Genomic DNA, 25,575 nt, shown 5'->3' with positions numbered 1-25,575 from the left:
AGCAGGGAACGAAAACCAAATCTGAGGATTTAATCTTTGCATGTTTCGCAGGCAGTTGCCAGTTTCATGAACTGTTGCATAACCTCGTGCTGCCCCGGCATTACGGCTGCTGGGGGATTGTCATCCAGCTGAAACGGACGCAGACGCGCATGTGCTGATGCGTTTGGCACCGATGTGTCGTCAGTTCGCTGGATGTTGACGCAGCGATCTCCAGAAGGTGTGTGTCACCGCACGCGCGCGCGTCCACCGTCTGCGCGCGCGCCCCTCCCTCTGTGACTCGCAGCATCACCGGGAGCCCAGCGATGCTGCTGTGAAGAATATATTTACGCTTCACGACCAGAGAAAGAGAGAGAGGCAGGCGTGATATCTGAATGCGTAATTCGCGGTGGGATGATTTGATGCGTGAGCTTGCGTGAACGCGGTCCCGTTTGGAGACATTTCCTCCCAACAAGCTGCTGATTTTTAGGTGTTGCCTGCAGCTGAGGTTGATGTGAAAACGCGTCTTTCTGCGTTGGATTTTTCCAAGGGCACCGAAATGCGGCAGCGATGAGCTGCGAGCGAGCGAGTCGGTTTGAGTTGTCAGAGTCTCATCCAGGATTCGAGCTCTCCTCACTTTGACCACTGCCTGATTTTTATTTTTTTTGTGTGTGTTGTTTTTTTGGAGGGGGGGATGCGACGTCATGAGCCTGATCCCGTCTGACAGATGTGTTGCAGCTGCACAGGCACAGATCGTCCGATCCGGCGTGTTGTTTTAACTATGATTCTGTAAGAGGAGGAAGCCCGGAGAAAAGCGTCTTTCGACATCAATGTCCGATCCCCTCCTTGGTGCACGGACGGATCGCAGCCCGCATTTCATTTTCGGCTCTGCATAAGATGATACCTGGATCTGCCGCATCAATGCTACCGTCTGCAGAAGCCGCGAAACTGTACCAGACCAATTACGTCCGCAACTCGCGTGTCATCGGACTCCTGTGGGCCATTTTCACGATCCTGTTCGGCATCGTTAACGTGACCATCTTCTCGCAGCCCTATTGGATCGGGGATGGCGTGGACACCCCGCAGGCTGGCTACTTCGGCCTGTTTCACTATTGCGTCGGGGACGGACACTCCCGGGACCTGGACTGCCAGGGCAGCTTCACCGAGTTCTCCGCCATCCCCTCCAGTGCGTTCAAGGCCGCCTCCTTCTTCATTGGAATGTCCATGATGTTGGTGGTCACCTGCATCGGCTGCTTCAGCCTCTTCTTCCTCCTCAGCACCTCCACCGTGTACAAAATCTGCGGCTGGATGCAAGCAGCATCAGGTAGGTCCGCAAACCTCACCGTGCTTTAAATTAAAAATCAAACTGGTTTAAGGCTCAGTCGGTCTGTTTTTATTATTTTTGATTGGTTTTGAGAAAGTCTTTTAACTACGGGTGCACCAATTGGAGTTTTCTGACCGACCTCTAAAAAGCCGGTTCCGGTTTTAGCCGATTTTTTTGTCTGAAATGTGGCTAAAATAGCACACACACACACACACACACACACACACACACACACACACACACACAAAAGTTGCTGAGTTGGCAACAGTTAACTGCAAATATGGTGGACCGATGTTTCAGCCAAAAGTCGATTTCTGATCATCAGAATATAACCGAGTTTTAGGCCTTTGCTGAGGTAGAAAATTTTATTGGATAAAACTGACTTCACATGTAACCTTTAATTTCCCCAAATTAAGTAAATCTGCGCTGATAAATAATCCGTTCACCCCTATTTTAAACCCTCATGAAATACGCATTTATTTATCTATAAGCTGATCATATTAACCTATTATTGGAGTACAACAATTGGAAATGAGTAAAATATTGTCTTAAAATGTAGTTGTAGAGCGGAATTGGCTGATTTTCTCTTAATCAGTTCTGATCAGTCTAATTATGAATTTATTTCAGATTTTTTCACTTCCTGCTCATTAAATTAATCAAAACTAAGAAATCCTCCCTTTTTCCATCTCTGAGAACTTGTTGCATATTATTGACCTTTTCTTTCTTATGGTTCATTGTGTTTTCATCTGAAGAGTATGTCTGTATTTTTACGTATTTGATTGTTTTATACCTTGTTGCGCTGCAGGGATGCAGTTGTGACTATTGTTGCCTCGCAGCACAAAGGTCCAGGATTCAAATCCTGTTCAAAGTCCATTTTTATAGAGTTTGCATGTTTTCTCCAGCTTCCTCCTCCAGATAAGAAAACATGCATTTCAGCTTCATTTCTTTAGTTACTAGTGTTGTTCTCATGTTTTGCTCATTAACTGATGGAAATAAGTGCCAGAAGCCCTGCAGGAATTAAGCAGGGAGGAAAAGAAAATGTCTGGTTGGATAAATGATTTTCATATAAATTTGATCCATCAAAGCCTTAAAATTCAAAAATAAATCTTTATATTGGACAATATTCTTAATATAACTCTGATCAATGCTTACACTAAGAAAATATAATTGTTTAAACAATTATGTATGACAAATAAAATACACTGATTTACATTAAAAGTGATTGAAAAGCAGATGAATAATTGAATCGCGGTAGTTCGGTCTGTGGTGTTGAAATGTTTTAGACGTCTTGCTCTGTATCTGAGTTAGTTTCTGACTCCGCTGTTCTTTTTTTAGACGCCAATTTTCAACAGTAGATCATGAATTGTGTCCAAAACATTTTAGTTTTTGAAAAGAAAAAAACAAAAACAACTTTATTTTGATATTCCTAAATAAAAGCAGGTGGACATCACTTGGTTCAGTTTAATTTATACACTAAATTACACACCAAGTAACTATACGCTGCATAATTTGAGTATAATTTATACTCGGCATAAATACTAAATATTGTTTGGACCTCAGAGTTTCACTACAGAAGGACTTTATCACAGAATAATCTCCTGCTTATGTTGCAAACTTTCTACTAAATACCCATTTAGCTCTATGAATACAACTAAAACTGCATCATTGTCCCATTTTGAGTTGCTTACATAACACACAGGATGCATCTAACCCAGTCTGAGCCAATGTTACAATGACCAGATTTCCTTCTGAGTTCATGCAATCAAATGTGTAATTTCTTTTTGTGGTTTTAAGAACAAATCCGAGTAAAGGTCGACGGTTGAGCTGCAGCATTTTGTCGTTTGTTGTGACTGTGGGTGAAAGTCATCATTTCATCTGAAGAGTCCAGGCTTTGCCAAGCATAAGTCCTCTCAGCAGTAACAGCAGCAAAGCTTTGAGTTTTTAGGTTTGCACTTAAAAAACTGAAAGAAGAGAAAGACAGGAGTGGGAACTATTTCCCAGAATGCTTAGCGGCATGTTTCTGTCTCCTGAGGTGGAAGTGCGTTACGTTGATCTGACTCTGGTGTTTTATTAAGGCAAATGTTCATTTTAATGCAATTCTCAGTCAGCAAAGCTTGAGGATAATGTCCTGATCTCACTAAATGTTTCTGAGCTGAATTCATTGGGATGTTTAATAAAATTCATCATCAGATCAGAAATTTTGCTCAAACAAGAATTTAAATTATTTTAATGTAAAATAAGTATTTATTTTAACTTGATATTGTGAGTAAAATAATAGAAAAATGTGGCTCTTTGACCAGGTGAGGGCAGATTTTTAGCTAAAACTCACAATTCAAGAATAATTAAGTTAAAAAACAATGTTTTAGACAACTTGTCTTTTGTTATTAAATCAACTTCATGAACTTTAATTTCTGAGTTTAAACCAAAACAATTTTCTTGTGACTTAAACTGCATTTTCCAGGCAGCAGGTGGACTTTGATTTTCAGGTTAAACCAGCTGTAAATGTTTTACAGTGCAGTTATTTTGTAACAGCTCCATCTTGAGTTGTTGTGTTGGGCTGAATTAAGGCAATAAGCTTCTCTAATGAGGCCACTGCTGGTTTCACTGCAAGGACATGAGAGAGAAAGCTAAGAGAAGAGGTGCTGGTCATGGCAGTCTGACACAGGGAGGCCTGGCTTATTAGCGCTGTCAAACATTATCACTTAGCTGATGTTTAAACTCACACCTTTCCTGAGTGGCCCACAGGGAGGACAGGTGGCTCATCAACATCCACACACCATCAGCGTGACGGTGATAAACGGCACGTCAGCCTGCCAAGAAGAGCGCAAAGGAAAGACGAATTTGTTTTTGTGTCCTTTCACAGTTTGTCACCTTGAAGGATTTTTGGAGCGCAGTGTACGTCAAAGCTCGTGGCTCTGAATGGATATGAAATAAAAAGTGACAGAGGGTCAGCCTCCGCTTGTTTTCTGCTGCTGCTGCTGCTGCTGGAAGGCTTGGAGGACATTAATGACACAGTCAGTATTCAGGGCACTGCTCTCTGCTACATGGCATCAATCTTTCCTTCTGCTCCTGCGAGCATCATCACGGGTCACTCCACAGACGCACATGCAGAGGGATTGATGCTGCAGCTTTGAGCTAGCATGCTAACAACTAACAAGGTTATTTAAAACCAAATGATTTTAAAAAGGTTTGCAAATTTATCATTTTATATTATATACCGTTAGACGTGAGAGAAGACGATGCATCGTTTTTATATTCTGGCAGTACATGGAAATGTTGAGATGTTTTAACCAGGAATTTGTTAATTAGATGCATCCATATTTTAACTACAAACTGCATTTTGTTGTGATTTTGTTGCATAGAGCCAGAATATAACGGACATTTGGTTCTCAATTTTCTTAACGAATGAAAATCTGAAAAGTGGGATTAGCACTTTTATTTACTCCAACACGTCTAAATAAAATTCAGGACAAAGTTTAAAGTTAAGCTAGCACTAGCTTTAAACACTAGGTTTAAAGCTAGTGCTAGCTCTAAAGCTAACACTACTAACACCAGCTAACACTGGCTTTGCAGCTTAACCCCAGTATTAGCTGGGGTTAAGCTGTAAAGCTAACGCTAATTTTAAAGCTAACACTTTAAAGCTATTTTTAACTTTAAACTGTAATGTAAAACATCACTAATGTATCATTTTACATTAGTGTTAAGCTTTAAATTAGCTTTAAAGCTACTGTTAGCTTTAGAGCTAACACTGGCTTTGTTTACTGTGAGTATGATGTGTTTAAGGATATGTGAGATGTTAGCTTTGAAGCTAACATCTTGAAACAAATCCCTTAAACACCCTTAAACAAATCGCACTCATAGTAAATCATAGTAGTGGCAGTATCATTCTGTGGTGGTTAGTTATTTTGCCAAGAAGAAAAAAGAGTTAATACTGAGATGAGAAAAGATGAAGACTAGCAGCGCTAACTGTAGCTGTATAGAGACTTAAAACACACTAAAGCTGTAATTTTGTCACTCTAATGTGACAAAATTTCAAAAATAAAAAGGGTTTGAATATTTATCAAGTTATCATTGATGCAGTGGTTTTTTACCTGATGTCAAACGTGCTAAGAATTGCAGTTGCAATTGCAGAACTGGCACATATTTCCTTCCTTTTCCTTGGAAGAGTGTTTTGCTGAATATTTAATAAAGTGGCCAGCGTCCAGGACTTGTTAGAAGTCTCACACCGTCTACATGACAGCTGCAGCTGAGTGCACAGATCTATGATGCATCCATAATGCCCTGGATGGAGCCAGATTCGTCTTTTAGAGCTAATTCTGAGCGTCTGCAGGTTCATGGCATGGAGATGTGACGGTGTGCATTTTCTGCTGAGCTGAGCAAACTAAGACTTTTCTCTCAGTCCTTCCATCTTTTCACCTCATCTCTTTTCACCTCTTGTTTTCTGTTCTTAAATCTGTGCAGTGTGTGTTCATCTTTTCTCCCATCTTTGAACCGAAGTCATTTTGAAACCTGCAGACCAGATAAAGAATATTTTGAGGCCATTTTTAATCACCACTACGTTTCATACGTGTACACAGCGGCCGCTGCGGGGCTTTTAAAGTCTTACTCCAGTATAAATAAAGTATGAGGTTTTCCTTTGTAGTAAGATTTTGTATGGGAGGCACTTTCTGCCTGGTTGCTTTGATTGTAGCCTGATCTGCATGAAACAAACTTCATGTGAGATTTTGTATTTTTTCAGTAACAATTAAAGCTCCATTTCTGCTCCATTACCTACATATGTTCTTAATTTACAAATTAAAACTTCTTTCTCATCCATGCATCACTGTTTCCTCATGCAACCATAACCTAACTGCTTTAAACAGCTCTGCTCCTGACTGGCATTTTAGAAATGAAGTGACTTCTAATGACGTAAGATTTTATTTGGGGGTGTCAGAGTTTCTTCTTTGCTTGACTTTCATTTTCAAGTTGAACCACCTTCGAGTGTTTTACAGTGTACACTTCATCTCTCCTTTCCTGCCACCTTGTTAGCGTCATCAGCTCTGTTGAGAGGTTTTCTCTGAAAACGGCTTTAACGTGTCTGAGCCGCTTCAGTTTTACAGAGATGAGGCGGTTCTGTTTGGAGCAGATTACTGAGGCAACAGGGAGCTGATCCTCTGGGATTTCCTCTTTTGCTCTTAAGATGCAGGTGATAAACACGAAGGTCCGACTTACAGAGAGGTCGGTTTATTCATCAGGTTGCAGGCATCTTTGAAGAAAACGCCACAACTGTGTAGAAATTAAACAGGACTTTTTTTTTTTTATTGAAATGCAAAGTCTGACGCTGCTTTGATGGAACAACCTGACTCTGTAGATGTTCATATTCAAGGTTTTTTGTGATGAAGTGATCCTTGCAGAGCCGTCATTTGTCCTTCATGGCTCCTCAGTCGTCGTTACAACCAGGGTTTGGTTATTCGTCTCACATTTTAAATAGAGAAACTGTTAAACTGAAGCACAACAGCTCTGATGAAAGGCTCCGTCACCAGGACAACCGTTATCTATCATCCACTGCACAACGATGACCTCCATAGAAGAAGGCATTTAAAAAGAAGTGGAGCACTGGAAAAATACTAAATACAAAATGTCTAATTGTCTTTTTTTCTAGAGCAAATTTCAAATAAAACAAAACTAACCTACAAGTAACTTTTCATCAGGATAAGAGCTTGTTTTCAGTAAATAATTCCTTACTATTAATTTAAAAATGTACTAGTTCTACTGGCATATTATCTCAATTATAAACAAAACATTTTCCCATGTTATAAGTGAAATAATCTGCCGAAGGAGCTAGCATTTTTCTTCAGTATTAAGCAGTTTTTAACTTAAAATGAATATGTTATCTTGATGAAAAGTTATTTCTAAGTTATTTTTTGTTTTAATTCAAATGTACTTCACCCTAGAAACCAGTCAGAAATATTTGGTAAGATTTTCTGTTTTAGCAGTGAGGACAAAGTGTTATTCTGATTTAATCAACTGAAACAAAAACAAACTGTTTGACCGAAGAAAACAAAAAGAAAACCCACCAAAAAGAAATATATTTCTGTGGGATTCAAAACCAAAACTTACAGGCACAGCACCATAAAATGTAATTCTTTTATTCTTTTTAAATTCAACAGTTTCTCAGGGTTTTCTTTTTACCTGCATAACTGGAAATAAAACATATTTTAAGACAGCAAAGAAGTCTAATTTCTGTAGAAAAAGAGCATTTTTAATCATTTTATAAATATAACACCTGCAGATTTTCTTTGCATTTTTTTCCATTTTTCTGTGTTTATTCTCAGCAACAAGGCCAGGATAAAAACTCCTGTTTTATTTAGCCAAGTTTAATCAATCAAAGTTATTTCAGCAACAGGCAGTTTAAATAAAAACAAAAATACAAAATCATGCAGTCAATTAAACCATTTCATTTTCAGCCGTTTCACATCAAAATGTTGGCTAATGTTTTACTTATTACGGTTCCAAAGCGACTGTAAGCAGGTGGGACTTTAGTCTTGATTTAGAGGAACTCGGTGTTTCGGCTGTTTTGCACTTTTCCAGAGGTTTGTTCCAGATTCATGGTGCACAGAAGCTGAATGTTTACTACCAAAATCTGCATGTTTGTGGTCATGTTTACTACGAACTGGATTAAAAGTGTTAGTATCTGAAGCATGTAAATAAACTAACAGCTACAGGAATTCATATTTAAATCTGATTATGAATTATGAAGCCATTTTGCTTCTGAAAGTTTTAAAAAAGCTTTAAAATGTTTTCCAGCTCCAAGCATGACGTTTGAACTGATATTTACAGTTTCTGTGTGGATATCTTGCATTTTAATGTTAGTTTATATTTCAGTGGTAAAATAAAACTGCATGGCCCTAACCTGACAGTGTGTCAAACTGGAGGCTCAGGGGCCAAATCTGGCCCGCCGTAGCTCTTTATGTGGCCCTCTAGACTCCAAAGTACATCAATAAGTCCTTCTAGTTTTTCACAAGTTCACGCAAAATTTACACAAAATCAACAGATCCCCACATTTTTTCTGATTTTATTGATATTTTTTTCTCAAAATTGGTCAAAAACACTGACTCCAGTGACTGCTGCCTCAGCCTTACGTCACCTCAAGTTATATCTGTGAAACGACGATTAATAAAAAGTCACATTTAACATCAGAGATTAGTGTAAATATTGTACAAATTCCTTACAAATATTTCAAAATTAGCACCACAAAACCTGTGATTTTTCATTACAGAAAAACCACCAAATGCTGGATGGACTGATCAGTGAGAAAAGATGTTTAATATTATTTTATTTTAAGAAACACTTTTTGAATGCTGATTTTTTTTAAAGCAATTTAATGGGTTTTATTACTACATTGTGGCACAACCGGCCCTTTAAGAGCATTTTCGACTTTAGATTTGGCCCAGAATGCAGCTGGGTTCAGCATCGCTGCTCCAGCGTCTATTATCAGCGAGAACTCAAAGGTCTCTTTGATCGCCGCGCGCCTCGGCGGTTTTTATCCTCTGTGGAGGTTCAGCTGCATCTGGAGCCGTTACATAAGCGCTTTGCTCCAACCCGACTCTCTCCTGCTTCACTCGTTGCGGTTTTACAGCGAACCCCTCCCCCACTGTGCCCCCTGCAACTCTGCTTTAACCTGAACCCGCCATGTCGGCTTCAGCTGCACCTATGCAGAGATTTTGTCACCTTAAAGGACGAATTTGATCAATTAGTAGCACATCGACAGCCTTGCATTACATGTTTCAGCGTATCGTCTGAGAAGTCTTAATTATTGAGTGTAAAGACGGATTTAACTGAGAAAGATGAATGTAATCAGTGTCGATCTACACCCTCGTCGTTTAACTGCCAAGCTCACAGAACGAAGAAACTGAAGGGGAAGTTTGAGTCCGACTACCAGCTCAGATTAATCTAAACATTTCTGAGTTTTTTCTCTCAAATTTTTGACTTCTGGAGCCCAGAAATTTCCTTGTTTTTTCTAGAAAGTTTCTGAGATTGGTCTCAAAATTCATGAAGCTTTTAGCAAATTTTCGACTTCTGGAGTTCAGAAATTTCCATGTATTTTTCTTTAAATTTTCTGGGGTTAATATAAAAATTTCTGAGTTTTTTTTTCTGTCAAATTTTTGACTTTGTGAGCCCAGAAATTTCCTTGTTTTTTCTAGAAAATTTCTGAGAAGTTTGAGTCAGACTAGCATCAATGTTGAATCCATTTCAGGAGAAGAAAAAGGACGTTTCTGAGCTCCAAAAGTAAAAAATCTGCATGAAAAAAAAGAAAACAGAAAATTTCTAGAAACTCCAAAATACACAATTTTGTTCTAGATTTTTGTGTTTTTGCAGTGACAGAAACAAAGTATCGTTCTATTGCAGTACTGTCCTTTGTTAGACTTTCTTTGAGTCGCTTTGGGCCGCGACGCTGCGCCATATTGAATCAGAGCACTTCCTGCTGCCTTCAGGGTAACACTGAAAAAAGCAACACACTTCTATGGGAGCATAATGTGCAAAACTTCCACCTGTTTTTTGAGGAGAACAGAGAAGATTTGATGAAATAAAGCCTGTGAATTGAGTTAAAAGGTAAGTTCCAGGCATGATGTGCTTGTTGGGCAGAGAAGTTTTTATTGAGTGGAATATAAAAGGATGCCTGGAAGCTTCCTGCTTCCCTCCAGCAAACCATCAAGTGTTTGCCAGTCGCTGGAGCAGAAATAGACTTGGACTGGAGACAGCTCATCTCAAAAACACGCTCTTCTTCTTCCAGGGGAGACTGTCAGAGTCACTTTTAAAAGTTTCTCTTGCTCTACTTTCAGCTGCCTTTTTGACACTTTCACGTTAATTTCATTTTAAGAACCGTCTTAAATTGGTGTCCAGCTGTCTTCAAACATATTCAGTCCCTACTCGCCGAAAGTTTGACACATTTTCTAGCTAATTGTCTCTCATTGCTATTACAGTATCTCTTCTCAAAGCTCTCATCATGGAGACGTTTCTTTGTTCGCTGTCCCCCTCATAAGGCTTGTGCAACTTTACGACACATTTTCACACCTCATTTATTCTCACTGCATGCATAATACACTCTTAATTGCCCCATTTATCTACAAGTGATTAGGGCATATTATTGTCTCCGTCTCAGGCCATCTCTCAGCGTATCCGGTCATCACTGCAGCCTCTGAGAAGTCTTAATTATTGAGTGTAAAGAGGGACTTAACTGTGAGAACGATGGATGTAATCTGTCTCATCGTTTGCCTGTAAAGCTCACAGAACGGAAAAACTGGAGGGGAAGTTTGAGTCAGGAAAGCTTCAGCGTTGAATCCATTTCAGGAGCAGAAAAAGAAAATCTTGTTTGGTGGTGAAAACAGAATTTTATGTGAGATTGTTATTAGCAATATTTTATGGGCATCTACTCACTTTAACTAATAAACTGTGTTTCAAAGGATCTGTAGTGAGAGGAGAATATTCCTGTCCAGGTTTGTTGAGTTTCTACATCATTTGTTTGTGATTACTAAAATCTGAGGGGCATTAAATGAAAAAAAGACTATGAAAATGAAATAAAATACAGTTTACATTGATCTCAAGCTGCATGTTAAATTACTGACCGTGTTTTACTTAACAGATACTTTCTGCCCAATTCACATCGCAGTATACATCAAAACCGGTGACCTGCGATGGGAAACTATGGCAGATACAGGAAAAGGAGGGAGTAAATACCTGCCAAAAACTAAGAAATTTGGAGACTAATTTCAGAAATATTGTAGAAAAAATTGGGACATTTTTAGAGCTCTGGAATTCAAAAATTAGCGAGAATTTTTTTTTATTTTCTAGAAAAAACAATGACAATTCTGAGCTGTAGAAGTCAAACATTTGCAAATAAAAAAAAGTCAAAACAAATTTTTTTCAGAAAGTCAGAAATTTCTCAACTTCTGAAACATTCCTAGTTTTTTTTTTCTAAAAAATGTCTGAGATTAAGCTAAATTTTTCTGATTGTTTTTTTTCTAGCAGATTTTTGACTTTGAAAGGTCAGAAACTTCCACTTTTTTTCTTGAAATTTTCTGAGAATAATATAAAAATTTCTCAGTTTTTTCCTCCCAAACGTTTGACGTTTGGAGCCCAGAAATTTCCTTGTATTTTTCTCGAAAATTTCTGAGATTAATATAAAAATCTATAAGGTTTTCCCATGTTTTTTTTTTCTGGAAATTTTCTGAGTTTAATCTCAAAATCTCTCTTTTTATTTTCCAGCAAATGTTTGACTTTTGGAGGTCAGATTTTATTTTATTTCTTTTGAAATTTTTGCAGAAATCCACTCCTCCTTTGTGTAGCTACAGCAGCCCTCACCGAACAGGATTTGCTGCAGAGGGTTTGGCCTGTCCGCCGGCCGCTCACTGACCTCTGCGCCTGCTGCATGGAGACAGAAACTCGTAGAGACTCGCTCTGTGCACAGGGCGAGTCACAGCAGGAGAGAACCGCTGCACGGCCCCCCGGCTCTGCCAGGACGTGGCGCTCAGCCTGAGGCTCCTGCATCCAGCGGTGTGAGTCACGTCAGGCGCCCAGCTGAGCCGTCACACCGCGCCTGCATGCCTCCCTCCGCCTGGAGCTTTCTCTGGAAACAGACATGCAGATGAAAAGATGACACAAATCTCTACAGGGCTGATGGGTCACCCAAATCACAAGCCTAATTTTTAGGCTGTTTTAATTAAAGCAATGAATATTGTTTTATTTTTTACACTTATTTGACTCCCCTACCTTCTGTTGTGACAAGGCAGGACTCTTAAAATACATGATATTAATATAAATCCTGCAGGATTTTCAGACTGATTATGAAACTGAGGCAAACACTCGTTTGGATATTCATACGAAACCCCACTGGGATAAACGCTCAACGCAACCAGCAGGATGTTTGCTCCGATTTTCCCCTGAAACGACCTCATCACAGCCTCAAAGCTGCCACTGTGGGAGTTTAGAAAACATTTCAAATTCTGTCCATCATGGTGAGAAAAGCCCAAAGGTGCTTTGAAAAGACATCCGCCCACCAGAGATTTCACTTTTTTTTTTTTTCAAACTCAAATGTTTCAGACCATCAAACACATTTTAATATTTTACAAACAACCTTAGTTTATCCCAAGTCAGTCCTAAAAGAAAAAATACATTCATCGAAGGAGGGGGGAAACTTTTTAAACCATCATGTCCTTTTGTAAAAAGAAAACAAAAAATAAGCCCAGCTAGAGGGTATTTAAGCCACTTGTTTAATGTCAGTGCATCACACTTGATTTGACTAGGCCATGCCAAAACCTTCTTTTCTATTTTAACTCTTGTCACATTTGGAAGTGGACGCATCGGTGTGCCTTGGAATATTTTCCCGCTTTATAACCCGAATGAACTTCAGCTTAAGGTCGGACGTTTTTATTCAGGATTTTCTGCAGAATTTATGGTTTGTTAGTAACAGCAAGAGGCCGAGGTGTTAAACGAGCACAGAACCGCCGTGTTTACTGTCAGCATGACGTTCTTTTCTGGATAAACTAATTGTTTTTTGGCAAAGTGCTCTTTTTTGGTCAGCTCTGCTATTTTTTGTCATTGGCGCCATTTTTCCTCAGTATTAATATTTAATCATGAACAATGAGCGTAACAGCTTTGGATGAGCTGTCAAAGTGCTTGGAAGACATTTGTTGGGTCGACCACCGACAAGAATCCCCACTTTATTTTTATTTGTAAATAATGAAATGACTGAATTTTATCTTTTGATTTTGTAGCACGTTGTGAGAAATGTCAACGACTCGTTCCTCATCCGTTTTTGAATTTGTTTTTTGATTGTTGTTGAGATCTTGTAGCCTACTTCATGTTGTCAGACAGGTTCTGTTCCATTGATTTATAGATTCTTCGTAATCAGGTCTGTGTGTCGCTAATGAAACTGAAATGAAAAAATTGGAAAATCATAATTTAACAAGAGGGGCGATTATAATAACACATGGGACCAAGACTAGTTTGGGAGGTTTTCTTACCTTTTATTTAAAAACATTTTTTTGTTTTACTCTCGTAAATTCCTCTAGCACACTGCAAAAACACAAACCCACCCAGTATTTAGTCTAGTTTCTGACAAAACTAACTTACAAATAACTTTTCATCAAAATATACAAGCTTGTTGTAAGAAAATAATTCCTAATATTGCTAAATATTATAATAATAATAATAATAAATGTATTGCTAAATATTAGGAATTATCTGCAGATTATTTTAATTATAACAAAAGTAAATAATATTCATTTACTAAGAACAAGCTCATATGCCAAAATGTTTTTTGTGAATTAGTTTTATCTTATTCAAGTTCTAAAATACTTTATTGATCCCAAAGGAAGTTAAATAAATATTAAATATGTAAACATGTTTGCACTAGAAACAAGACCAAAGATACTTCAGATTTTGTGTTTTTTCAGTGTCTAATGTGGGTTTATTACACAGCCCTGTTGAGAAAGACTCCACACTAAATCTTGTTGGTCACAGCTTTTTAAATACAAGGAGAAAACAAAGAGAATCACAATAATAATAATAATAATAATAGATGTGTTTGGTAAAACTGTGATTCCCATTCTCGCTCTGGATGTGTGACCGATGAAAGAAAAGGCTGACAAAGTGTTTATTTCCGTCCAACACGCAGCTCCGTCCGTAACGAGCCACAATCAGACACGCAGCTGCATTGACGGCGTTACAGCAAAACAGATTACAGGGATGTTTGTGGTTTGTGTTGGCAAACCAGACACACAAATCCAATTTTGCTGCTGCTGTGGAGGTCACCGGGGATCCACGCACCCGTAGAGACCACCGGAGGATGTGTGACTCTGGGATTTATTGGCCTCTTCTGGAAAATGAGGAATTGTGTTTGTGACAAATCCAGAGTCATCACGTCATCCTGTGCCATCTGCTGGTGCGCCGTCAGACTTGCCTGCAGCGCGCTGCGTACCTCAGCTGCCCTGCCTTATATAAGCTGCCAGTGTGCCAGCAAGCTTTTTTTTCATTTTACTTCTTTTTTTCTCCAACTGCTTCATCCCACTGTTCCCAGGAAATGGAAAAGACTCAACAAGGCAGGTGTGTGTGGGAATAGAATAGAATATACTTTATCCATCCCCAAAGGGAAATAACTTATTCGTTGACAAGCTACTCCATCTAAGGAGTTAAATATTAATAATATAAATATAACCATAAGAAATAAAGTTTATAAAATAAATACAGCTCTGGAAAAAAAAAAATAAGAGCCCACTGCTCTGAACCCAATTAAAAACCTTGTGGTTATTCCACCAAATATTGATTTCTGAACTCTTCCTGAGTTAAAACATTAGTGTTAAGTCTAATGGCTCCAGGCAGAAATGACTTCCTGTGCCTCTCCTGGTCCATTTTGGTAAAATGAGTCTCTGGCTGAAGAAAAGAAGAAATGGAGCGATGGAGAGCAGGTCTGCCAAGAGGCTCCAGCATAAGGCGGCGATGACGTTAGTATGGTGTTAGGATGGTGTCTGCACACAGGACTGAACGATGGCTCAGACCAAATCCTCACAAACTGTATCCAACACACACATAACACACACTCTCTGGCTCGTCCTACCTCATAATCAGTCTCCTCACTCTCCCTGCCCGATCTGCCCCATCTCTCCTGAGAATGGGAGGGGTAAAGGTAAAGAGCAGGATTATGCAGTCAGTTGCTAGCTTATTTTAGCTCTGACTGACAGCTGCTTTCTGTCAGGTGTGCTGCTGTTTCTGAGAAGAGATTAATCTGCAGTTCAGCATTTAATACTGTATGTGGTGAGCATTTGTCTCTGTTAAATTAAATTAAATGTTACTGAAAATACCTTAACTGAGCGATGACAATCGGTTGCTGACTGAGCTAGCTTCAGCTATTTTGTATTGCTAGCCACTTCTACTTACCAGGGTAACGATGATATCAATCTCATTGTCGATGGTTTCGGCTGTCAAAATGGCAAGTTCTTCTAAGCTGCTTCTGTGACTTCAGGCGCATTTGGTTTATTTAAAAAGTAGCTTGTTTTCTCGTCATTTTCATTGTTGTAAACATTTAAAAGTCTCAGACTGCTGCGTTTTTCGATTCCACTCTGTCGGACGTTTTCCCCTCCATGTCCTCAGCCAATCAGAAAGGAGCAGCTGAATAAGAAACCAATCACAGAGCAGGGAGCCATGCGCTCAGCCAATAGCGGTGAGCCTAAGATTTAATGGAAAAACCGATAAGTTTACGTCAGCAGATGACAGGTTAAACGTTATATACTCTCTGGACACGCACAGATTATCACATAATTTGGGACTTTGATTCAAACTGGCCTATTATATGAAATCTGAAGCGAACTGGGTGCCCAAATTTTGTATTTCAGGGATCTTGGAGAAAAGGAGGCTAGATGCAAATGCATACCAAACATTTGACATTTACATTTTTAATAAAAAAATAAAAAGTTAAAAGTGAACCATTTTCCTTTCTCTTCCCAGTTTTGCACTGCTCTTTGTTGTGTAACTCTAAAACATGAATAAAATACATTTACAAGTTTTAGGCTGTAAAATTATAAACTGTAGGAAAGTTCTAGTAATGTGAATATAGTAAATTCAATTGGGTAGGCTAAAGCTCTGATGTATTTAGTGAAATAGTGTCACTGTTTTTAAATTATTTTATACTGTTTTATTCTTGTGCATATGCATTAATTAATTTTATTTTGTAATCAGGTGGCTGTGTTTTGCAGATTTCTGTCCAGGTCCCTCTTGGAAGTGAGATCCGATCTCAATGGGGTTTACCTGGTTAAATAAAATAAAGGAAAAGGAAATGTTTTGTTATGCAAGACTTCATCTCGTGAACTGGGTCTACCTTTTTTGTGTTGAGTGATTGAGGATTAGTGCATTCCTGGTACACGGTGTCACCAAAACATGTTCTCTTCCTGTTATTGGGGCATGCCATTAGCATTATGTAGGGAGGAGCAGTGACTGCCTCTTCCCTACGTAATGCATGGCAGGCACTTATTGTTCTACACCCAATAGAATGTCTCTTTATTTCTTTCTTTATTATTCTTCTGTCACCTTTAATGCGGCTCGCACGGCTGCGTGCCCACCCACAAAAAAGGTATCAAAACGTGCGGCTCGATCATGGTATCCGAGCTATTATTTTTATTGGGGATCAGAGTTACGATGGCGATGTAAAGCGAAAAACGAGCAAAATTTCCAACTGCCGAAACGTAGAGTGAGAAACGGAGTGAATTTTTTACCCCAAAGTAATTTTGAAATCGCTCTCATGGCTGCAAAAATTGCTCTATTGGTATGAAAGTCGGTCATGACATTGATACGCATGCCTGCTCCCATAAAATGTTTTCAAAATGTCCCTAGGGCTGATGGTTTTCTGTCAAGGTGCTTCAGAGTGAATTCAAGTGTCATGTGGCTCTGCAGTGTGGCTGGATTCAACACAGTACAGCGTTTAGGTTTAATGTTTGGCATGTCTAACAAAACAGATGAGTAGCGAAGCCAACGTGCTGCAGAAAGATGTGATGTTTTTAGTTCAAGCAAGATAATGGAAACAGAAAGAGGAACATAAACAGCCAAAGGGCTGTAACCTACGATGAGGCTAAAACAGCTTTCTCTGCTATATTCCTCACGTCAGTCCTTTAAGACAACTGCCAGGTTAAGCATTTTACCCAAGACATCTTCAGGTCTCTTCTGCTATCACAGCTGCGGAAACATCTAAACATTATTTCTGTTTACAGAAATACAAAAACACAGCAGATTAATCAGTAAATAAATGGTAAACAGTATCATCAGTTCCATCAAAAATGAAATTAAATAGGGCTAAAAAGAAAATTTTCTGTAACAATCTCTCACCTGCTTCACAGCTCTGTAGCTCTACTCACTCCACCTGAGCCTCCATGTAATATTCATGATGGTATTGCAGAATGTGTTGGGGGGACACATAGAAGGATCTAGAAAAAGAAAGCATGAGAGAGCACAGAAGCAGACTTTCCTCTCATCTTCTTCATTTCCTCCCACTGTCCCTCAATCACAAAGCAATGAAACCAAATGCTCAACAAAACTGATAGATTGTTATGTAAACAGCAGTTCAGTGCATTTCAGTGTGTGTAACCAGAAGAAGAAAGAAGAGAGCCTGCTTCAGAAACAGCAGTCCTCTTTTGGATTTAAACGCACGCGTCGGCCGCAGTGACGTTCGCTTTGAAGCCGAATCCTGAGGCGCGTTTGACAGACAGTGATCCTACAACATCTTACGCTCTGGTGGAGATGAGTGACTCAGGTGCTTGTGAGGCCGTATCGCTGCCTGTCAGGGCCACGTTTAAGTCTCCCCTGTGTGAAATGGGTTTGTTGTGTAATCTGGCGCTGCTGCCTGCTACAAGCCAAGTGAACTCCGTTCATTCATAAAAGCTGAACTTGTAGAGCAGCACTAATGTGGCTGCGGCAACCCAGAGTTTGACACCAATGTTTTGTTGCGTAAGAGGGAAGAGGTTTGAACTAGCTTGAAAAGACATCAGGTGTGAGCTGGTGAAATTAAAATCAAACCAGAAACAAAATGTGTTTTTTGGGGTCTTTATTCCCAGAATTAATTATTAAACACAATTTGGAGAAGTGCACAAAATAAATATTAAACCGTTTATCATCAGTGGCCATGCTAACTAGCCTAGCATTCACCCCAAGCTATGCTATCTGCTAAAAGATACAAGGTTGTCATGTGAGTAGAGTACAGTTATTCATTCCTAAGAGTTCGTCCTCTGTGGCGTCTGAGTTTTCAGTGGTTTGCTGGTTGAGTAGTTTTTGCTCTTTGCATTTCCATGTCAGTATGAATTAGTAATGACAACAAAAACCGGAGGGATAAGGAAGTAACGTCTACAACAGACGATTCCCACTGTTTCTAAGGTATGCTGCATAATCTGGAGCAAAGATACGGCTCTATAATTCCTGCACTGCTCACTTTCTCACACGGATATATCTCTTAATAATTGATGTAGGTCAGGAGTATTGGGGCTGCAGAATAACTAACAAACTGCAGTGTCTCTGTGCTTCGAAGGATTTGTGAGAAATATATGAATATTCCCTTTTAAGTTTGTGTGGCAGGTGGCAAACTACAACAAACACATCATCAAGAGATGAAACGCTAAAAAGTGTTTAGGGAGATAAAAAATAGATGATTTTATTATTTATGTAGACTGCACTCAGGATAAATGTACACTCAGCTCCTGAGTGTACATGTACAGCAGCATCGCCTCAAAGGAGAACCGCATTCAAATTAAAGATGAGAGGAATTTTACCCTTCGGGCCAAAACTAACAGAGACCAGCGCAGGCTCTTGAATTTCTGCTGTTGCAGCTTCACCTCAGAAAGAAAACTCATTTTAAATGAACATTTGAGAGTCTTTACACTTCAGAGAAAGCTAAAAGCTGTATGATTTCAAGAGACGTGGTCCAGGTTACAAATTCGACCTAATGCAACAAAATCCACGCTTTCATGGGTTTCAGACACCGTCACTCGCTCCATGACTCTCCTCAGCTCTATTTTGGTGTTGACTGTCTGCTTTTCCGCCTGACTGGCAAAAGGCCGGGATGAAAATCAGCAGGATAATTGCAACACCATGCAAGCAAAGGAGAGGCTGCAAGGAGATTACACCAGAAGACAATTTCCACAACACCTCAGTTAGTCCTTCTTCTCTGGATATTAGCCATAAAATCAATTATTACACTGAAATTTAAAGATGCAGGATGTCAAAAAATGTTGTTTTTTGATCTGTGAAAAGACCTTGCTGTCTGAAGAAATGCCCCACTGCTGATGGAAAAAAAACAACAATCAGAGCCAGGAGGGGGGACGTAGCGTTGTCAATCATCCTACAAATCTGGAACAAACTTCCTGAAAACTGCCAAACAGCTGAAACACTGACTTCCTTTAAATCCAGACTCAAAACCCAGCTGCCTAGAGCTGCTTTTAAAACATAATAAATGTCACAGTATTAAATATTTTGATATGTAATAATGCCACTAGACAAAATGTTGTTGAATACGTGTTTCATGACTTTGTATTTTTGTGTTTTTATGATGCAAAGCTCTTTGAACTGCCTTGTTGCTGAAATGTGCTATAAAATAAACTTGACCTTGAACTTGAACTATTCACTGCTGTGTTAAAGGCGGAGAAACAATTTACTGTTCCAGGAAAATGGTTTATCCGCCTTCATTGGTGTCCATGCTAGCTGGTCTAGCATTCACCACATCAGGAAGAAGCTGCAGCTCAGCAGAGAGAAAAGGGGTTGGAATGAGCACAGCCACAAGATTGTGATTGACACCACTAAGCCCCGCCTTCTGGCTTTGATTGGGTGTTTCCAGTTGGCTTTGAGAGACACAGAGGAGCTTAATTTTCTTTTCACAAATTATCTGTGTCATATCAGACTGTCTCAACGTAGTGACAGTTTCAACCAGAGGCACCTGCAGGATATTATAGGAGGGAACTAATATTATCACTGCACAATCTCATCCCCAAGACATCACACGCATCATGTGCATGTCGCAAAGAAAATCACCACACAGGCCATATGCACATAAAGCACATGGTCCACAAAAACTAATCTAATCTAATCTAAACTAACCTAATCCACTTTGGGGTTTTTTTTTGTTTTGTTTTTATGTTGTTTTTTTTTTACAAAATATACTAAATAATAAAGACAGGAAAGCAAAGCCTACCTGTGTGATCCATGGTCTAGACTCTAGAGGTTGAGGTTCCCTGGTTCAGGTGGTGTATCAGACGTCCAGAGGAGGAGAATGTGGAGCAACAACGTTTGCTTAATTTCTACTATTTAACTGATTAACCCACAGTCTTAGCGCATGCTCAGGATGAGCGCAGCAGATGTCACGGTCGGCCAACTGGGTGATCCGTCAGCTCCTCAGTTTGTGAAATCACAAAAAAAAAGCTCATAAACCGGTGACACAGAACCGCACACGGTAAAAAGTTCAAGCAGGGATCACACAACTCCTCTTTGAGCTATGAGAGGATTCAAACTCAGCTTATTTGTTTTAGCGCCAAGCTGCGAAATAAACAAAAGTGAACTGACCATTTACGTTAAGACAGACATGTGACCACCTCCACAGAATTTACTACATTTTGTTAATAGTAAAAAGGGTTAGACAATAAAAAAAATCCAGTAACTTCTTTTTTACTTATAGAAAACTCTCAAGGTACGCACAGCTATACAGCTGCAGGGGCTGCTGGTTTCAATAATTTTGTAGAAAGATATTTTTAAAGGTTACATACTGCAGCTCTAACTTCTGTATTCGCTCTGTCTTCTTTCTGTTAGGTGTCTGTCTGGTGCTGGGTTGTATGATCTATCCTGATGGCTGGGATAGCGATGAAGTGCGACGGATGTGCGGAGAGCAGACGGACAAATACAGCCTGGGAGCTTGTTCAGTGCGCTGGGCCTACATCTTGGCAATCATGGGCATCCTGGACGCGCTCATCCTCTCCTTCCTGGCCTTTGTCCTGGGGAACCGGCAGGACGGACTCATGACAGAAGAGCTGCTGGCTGAGAGCAAGGGTACGAATATGAACGACTGATCTGATGAAATTTGATGCTTTATCTCTTTTAGGAATATCAAATCTAGTGTTAGGAAAACGTTTGGCTTCTGTTGTTGAAGACAAAATCTAAGAAGGAGAACTGATCTTCAAACTGTGTTCAGATTAAATGCTGCAAGCAGATTTAGAGCTAAGTTTACCGCCTGCACTTAAAGCACATCTCAGGACCGAAAGTGAATAATCAGGGTAACAAAGGGCGGCTTCTTTCAGTTTTTTAAGTGCAAACCTAAGAACTCAGTTTATTCAACTCTTGGAGGTTTGACTAAATTAATAACAAGTTAACACAACTTACTGCTGTAAGTTTATCTTTCACTAACTCACATTTAGGTTCAAAACCTAAAACTGGATACATTTATTTGACTTAAAGAGTAGAAGATAGTAGACACGACTAAATGTTTTATAGTTTATACTCAGAGGAAGCAGGAATATTTCAATTCATGCATTAAGATTTGCTTTAAGTTTAGTCTTTTGATTTATGAAAACCCAAGTGGTTTTCACCAGACTGAAAATAGAAAGTAGACACCAATTAAAGAAGCAATAAAACATGAAGGAGTTTAGCTGTTGGAGCCTATTAAGAAATAGATTAATTTATTTTTTACTAAATTATTAATTTCCACAGATTTAAAGCCATGCGAATGGTAGATCTATTGTTGTACATTTATTTATGTATTTATTTATTTATCTGTTTTGCTTAGACCCTCCTCCTCGTCAGTCAGCCTCCGGCAGTGATTAACAAGCAGAAGCAGCTGCTGGGGCTGATCTGATGGTTTGGTGAAGGAGTGAGGAGTGAAATGGTTTTTGTACTGCAAATTAACGTTTTATTTGAAGTCAACTCGGAGATAATTTTTTGCTATTTTTATAAGTAAAAGAAACTCTTTTGGAAACAGGAAAAGTCTCCGCGAGTGCTTTTTATTGTTTTGAGTGAGTCGAAAACCACCTCCTGAGGGACTACTCTGGCATTTTTGTTTTCTGGAAATTTTGTGATACAAGAGTGGCCATAACATTAGCAATTAGAGCTAAACCATAAAATATATGGCGCTTCTTTTGTTTTTATGGGCCACGAAGCAATACTAAAAAAGTACAGCTTAATTTAGAAAAGCTTAAAAGTAGCATGTAAATGTAATTACAGGAAGCACACAAGCCAACTTTGGTCAAATTAATAGTCATAATAAGTGAATTTTCTCTTTGAATTTGCTGAACGACTATCAGTGTGACTAAATGCAGGGAAATCACTAATAGTTTAATTGCTTAGTATGAGTTTGGGAAGAATAGTTTGGGTTTTTCTACATTGGAAAGGAACCATCTGATCCCAGGTTAAATATTAAATATGTATAGTAAATATTCGTGTGAACCAGAACTAAACTCTTGTTAATTGGGAGCAGTGACGTGCGATGACGTTCATAGCTGGTGAGGTACCGATTTAATTATAATCGGATTTACAAATCTAGACCCCTTGCATGCTATTGTTTACATAAGGAAATTTTGCGCATGCGTACAATGCTGGAGGGCAAAAAGGCTACTCCTTTACATGCCATCCATAGCCGCCGCCGCAGAATAATTCCGTTATTTCAATCAAACTTAGACATGTAGACATTATTAATTTCGTGCTGTGCTTAACAGCAAAGGGAGAAACCGTTAAAGTACAACTCAAAACCATGTCTTTCTCGCTCTCCGTATCAGCACAGCTACTGTATGGCTAGCTCGCTGTTACTGTCTCTTACTCTGCGGTTGTGGAGTCACAATATCTGGGATCATGAGCGCCCCCAGCGATGAGGCAAGAGAACTGCCTGCCTCCCCTGGAGTCTGTTCTCTGCCGTTTCTGATCGCTCCTCAGCACATGAAACACGTTACACACAGTTAGTGACAATAAAAACACAGTATATTAAATACATAAGCTAAATTATGGAAAATCAGTTCATACATTAAATGTTTTTAACCATTTTATTGGCGACGTACAGGCAGGATGAACTTGCTCTCATAGAATGGCAACCAGTGCAGTTAGCGAGAGGTTGCGCAGTCCCAGGTGAGGCTCAGCTCGCTGCTGCCTCACCGCTTCGCTTCCAAGCATTTGAATGGGAAAATGCGAAAATTCTGCGATTTTGAAGAAAAAAAATCATCAGATTTGGTTAAATTAAATGAAAAATAGGTACTTTATGGTACAAACCAAAGGGTGAAAATATATTTATAAATTATTTTATTATTTTATTAATGGGAGACAGTATTTGTGTTGCTCTAATTTTCTCTTTTTTTCTGCTTTTTCACAGAAGGAGGAAACGCCTAATTGATGTTTAGGTAAGTTTAAGGAGAACATATTAAAATTATTTACATCCATATAAATGGTCTATTGAGCATCTAAAATAGTTTTTTAGTTCAATGAAAGCAAGATTTACAACAACATCCATTTAATTCTCATTCATATGTGGCACAAAATTCTGAGCTACAATAATAATAATACATTTTAGTTCCCCTGCACTTTTCTAAAAACCCAGATATTTAGTGTCTTACTTTATGACAGACAGATTTGTGCATTTCTGACAGTGAATTATATAGACCTTGCAACACTTTTCACATTTTTAACAGTACAAACACAAACTACATACATTTTATGTAGTTCATGGAAAGGACCCATTAAAAATAAAACTCTTTAATGTGCTTTGTATTTGTATTCAGCTCAGTGGGTTGATGTTTTTCACACGTTCTTGACCCAAATTCTTGATTGGATCTTAATTGCAGCTGCAACTCATCATCGTGCTGCTGGCTGTTGTTACTCTGAACAGTGAAAATTTGCATTTGTGCAGAGAGATGTTCAACTTGGAATTTTGTTTATAACCTATTTCTGCTTTAAACTTCCCCCAATTTTTTTTATATCTAGTTTCTAGTGTAAATATCTTATTGAGCTTGAATTAAGACAAAACTGACTTAAAGGTAACTTATCAGCAGCATATAGGAGCTTATTTTAAGTAAATAATTCCTTGATATTGGTGGAAAAAGTATTTGTTCCTTAGGAAGATTATTTCACTTCTAACATCGGGAAATTGTCTTATTATAAGTAAATTTATCTGCCAATGGAGCATCCTGCTGAAGAGATACTTATAAATGAGTTTGGACTTATTTAAAGTGTAACACAATATTTGCACTAGGAATTAGACTAAAAATAAGATTTTGTGTTTTTGCAGTGAAATGTAATTAAAATAAGCGTCAGCATCCTTGTACTTCCTGTCATCTTCTTTGTATTCTCTGCCAGTAGTAACATCCAGTTGTTGATCACATGACCTGTGTGACGCAAAATGAGAAAAAGTGTTACCAGTTAAGTTTGCAAAATACACAAAAAAAAACTAAATTTTTTTTTAATTGCCATATTTCCGTCAAGCACATTTATTTTCAAAATTGTAATTTTTGTAATTATTTGGTCAATGGAAACAGAGCTACTGTTGAGTCAACACACATCTTTCTCTTTTTTTCCTGCAGGTTCGCTTCGTTCCGACTGTCCGTTCCTCTTCAGTACCAGTCGTTCAACAACCTTTTTCAGGAAAGTAGACAGAGGCAACGGTGAATTGGAAAACAATGGAACTAGACAGCCTTCCTGTTCACCACTGTAACCTACCTTTGACGTTCATCCACCCTGCTCCCCTTCATGGTTTCCAGCACTTAGACGGAGCCCAGGGCACCGTTCATCATCTAAGGACCTAACCCTTGCACACCAATGCACAGACCATGGCAAGGGCAGAGACTGTTATTCTGTGGAGAGGAACAGCATTTGCATTTGGAATATCCTTTATCCAAGTACCTGAGACATTGAAGCTCTTTCTGCATAACCACACATGTTCCAACTCTCACACCAGTCTGTACACAAATGTAATTACAAGTATTAACCTATGTTAACACCAAAATGTGTGTGTCACCGTCAGAATGAGTATTATGTTTTATTTGTGAAAAGAAGAAGAAGAAAAAAAAAACACAATTATATCGGATTAATCTGTAGTGTTTAGGTTAAACAAAGTTAAGGTTTTACTTTACTCTCTCTCTCATATGCTACTTCATTTCCCTGAAAAAGATATTGAAAACTGTTTTGTAGTGATATTATCATACGACAGACAACTAGAATTACAAAGTGTGTACAGAGAATATTTAAAAATGATCTATAAGGATTTTAACTGAACCTGTTCTACACCCTATTTACTACCCAACTTTGCACAGTGCTCATGTTTGAGAGGGGCGTTAATATTTTGTTGTTAGTGTATCTACACTGTGATGGCGGCTATCTGAACTGCCAGCTGCAGGACTTCTAGCTGCTGAACGAGTTTGACTGTATGTGTGTGTTTGATGAGAGCATGCACGTACACACAGCATCGCTGTCAGTGTGTTATGAGTGTAATAGTTTGCCAACCTCACACGCAGTTAGCCGTCCTCTTGTGTATCTTATATCTGTCTTTGTCTCTAGGTGGGTCTTTCTTTAACGGCCTGGCTCTGTTTGTTTCGTTGGGACGTACAGGGTAATGCGGTGGAGCGACAGGCGCGGCTGACATCTGAACTCAAGTCGATTTGAACTTTTGAAGCCTGTCCCAGCCTCACTCATGCATATGTTATTGTGTAAATAAATATTCTGTAGATATTGATAAATCAGTACATTAGAGCAACTAAAGAGATTCCTTTAAGACTGCAAACACTTAATAAAGGTTTTCACTGTAA

At 38.9% G+C, this 25,575-nt stretch overlaps 1 protein-coding gene and 1 long non-coding RNA gene across 4 annotated transcripts; one reads left to right on the top strand and one right to left on the bottom strand.

The window, feature by feature from the left end:
- LOC103150264 (lipoma HMGIC fusion partner-like 3 protein) lies at positions 1-25,575 on the top strand. The gene is made up of 4 exons (XM_007569803.2): positions 1-1,300; positions 20,612-20,848; positions 23,151-23,178; positions 24,355-25,575. The coding sequence occupies exons 1-3, from the start codon at positions 874-876 to the stop codon at positions 23,165-23,167; spliced, it is 681 nt and encodes a 226-aa protein (XP_007569865.1). The 5' UTR covers positions 1-873; the 3' UTR covers positions 23,168-23,178; positions 24,355-25,575.
- Positions 3,760-15,682, bottom strand: LOC103150263 (uncharacterized). 3 transcript variants are annotated; one of them, XR_001664442.1, is made up of 4 exons: positions 15,215-15,682; positions 14,895-14,942; positions 11,694-11,906; positions 3,760-4,110 (listed from the first exon to the last, which is right to left on the bottom strand). It is a non-coding gene; the product is annotated as an uncharacterized LOC103150263 (long non-coding RNA). The 3 variants fall into 3 exon arrangements; XR_477543.2 differs by lacking the exon at positions 3,760-4,110 and having other exon boundaries at positions 11,557-11,906; XR_001664441.1 differs by lacking the exons at positions 3,760-4,110; positions 14,895-14,942 and having other exon boundaries at positions 11,557-11,906.

This window comes from Poecilia formosa, unplaced genomic scaffold (genome assembly GCF_000485575.1).
Source record: "Poecilia formosa unplaced genomic scaffold, Poecilia_formosa-5.1.2 Scaffold246, whole genome shotgun sequence".
Classification (NCBI taxonomy): Eukaryota; Metazoa; Chordata; class Actinopteri; order Cyprinodontiformes; family Poeciliidae; genus Poecilia; species Poecilia formosa.
This window is presented reverse-complemented; position numbering and strand designations above follow the sequence as displayed.

Coding starts and splice junctions, on each gene's coding strand:
- LOC103150264 (XM_007569803.2), top strand. CDS start 874: ATGATACCTGGATCTGCCGCATCAATGCTACCGTCTGCAGAAGCCGCG. Junction 1,301..20,611: donor CTGGATGCAAGCAGCATCAG/GTAGGTCCGCAA, acceptor TCTTTCTGTTAG/GTGTCTGTCTGGTGCTGGGT.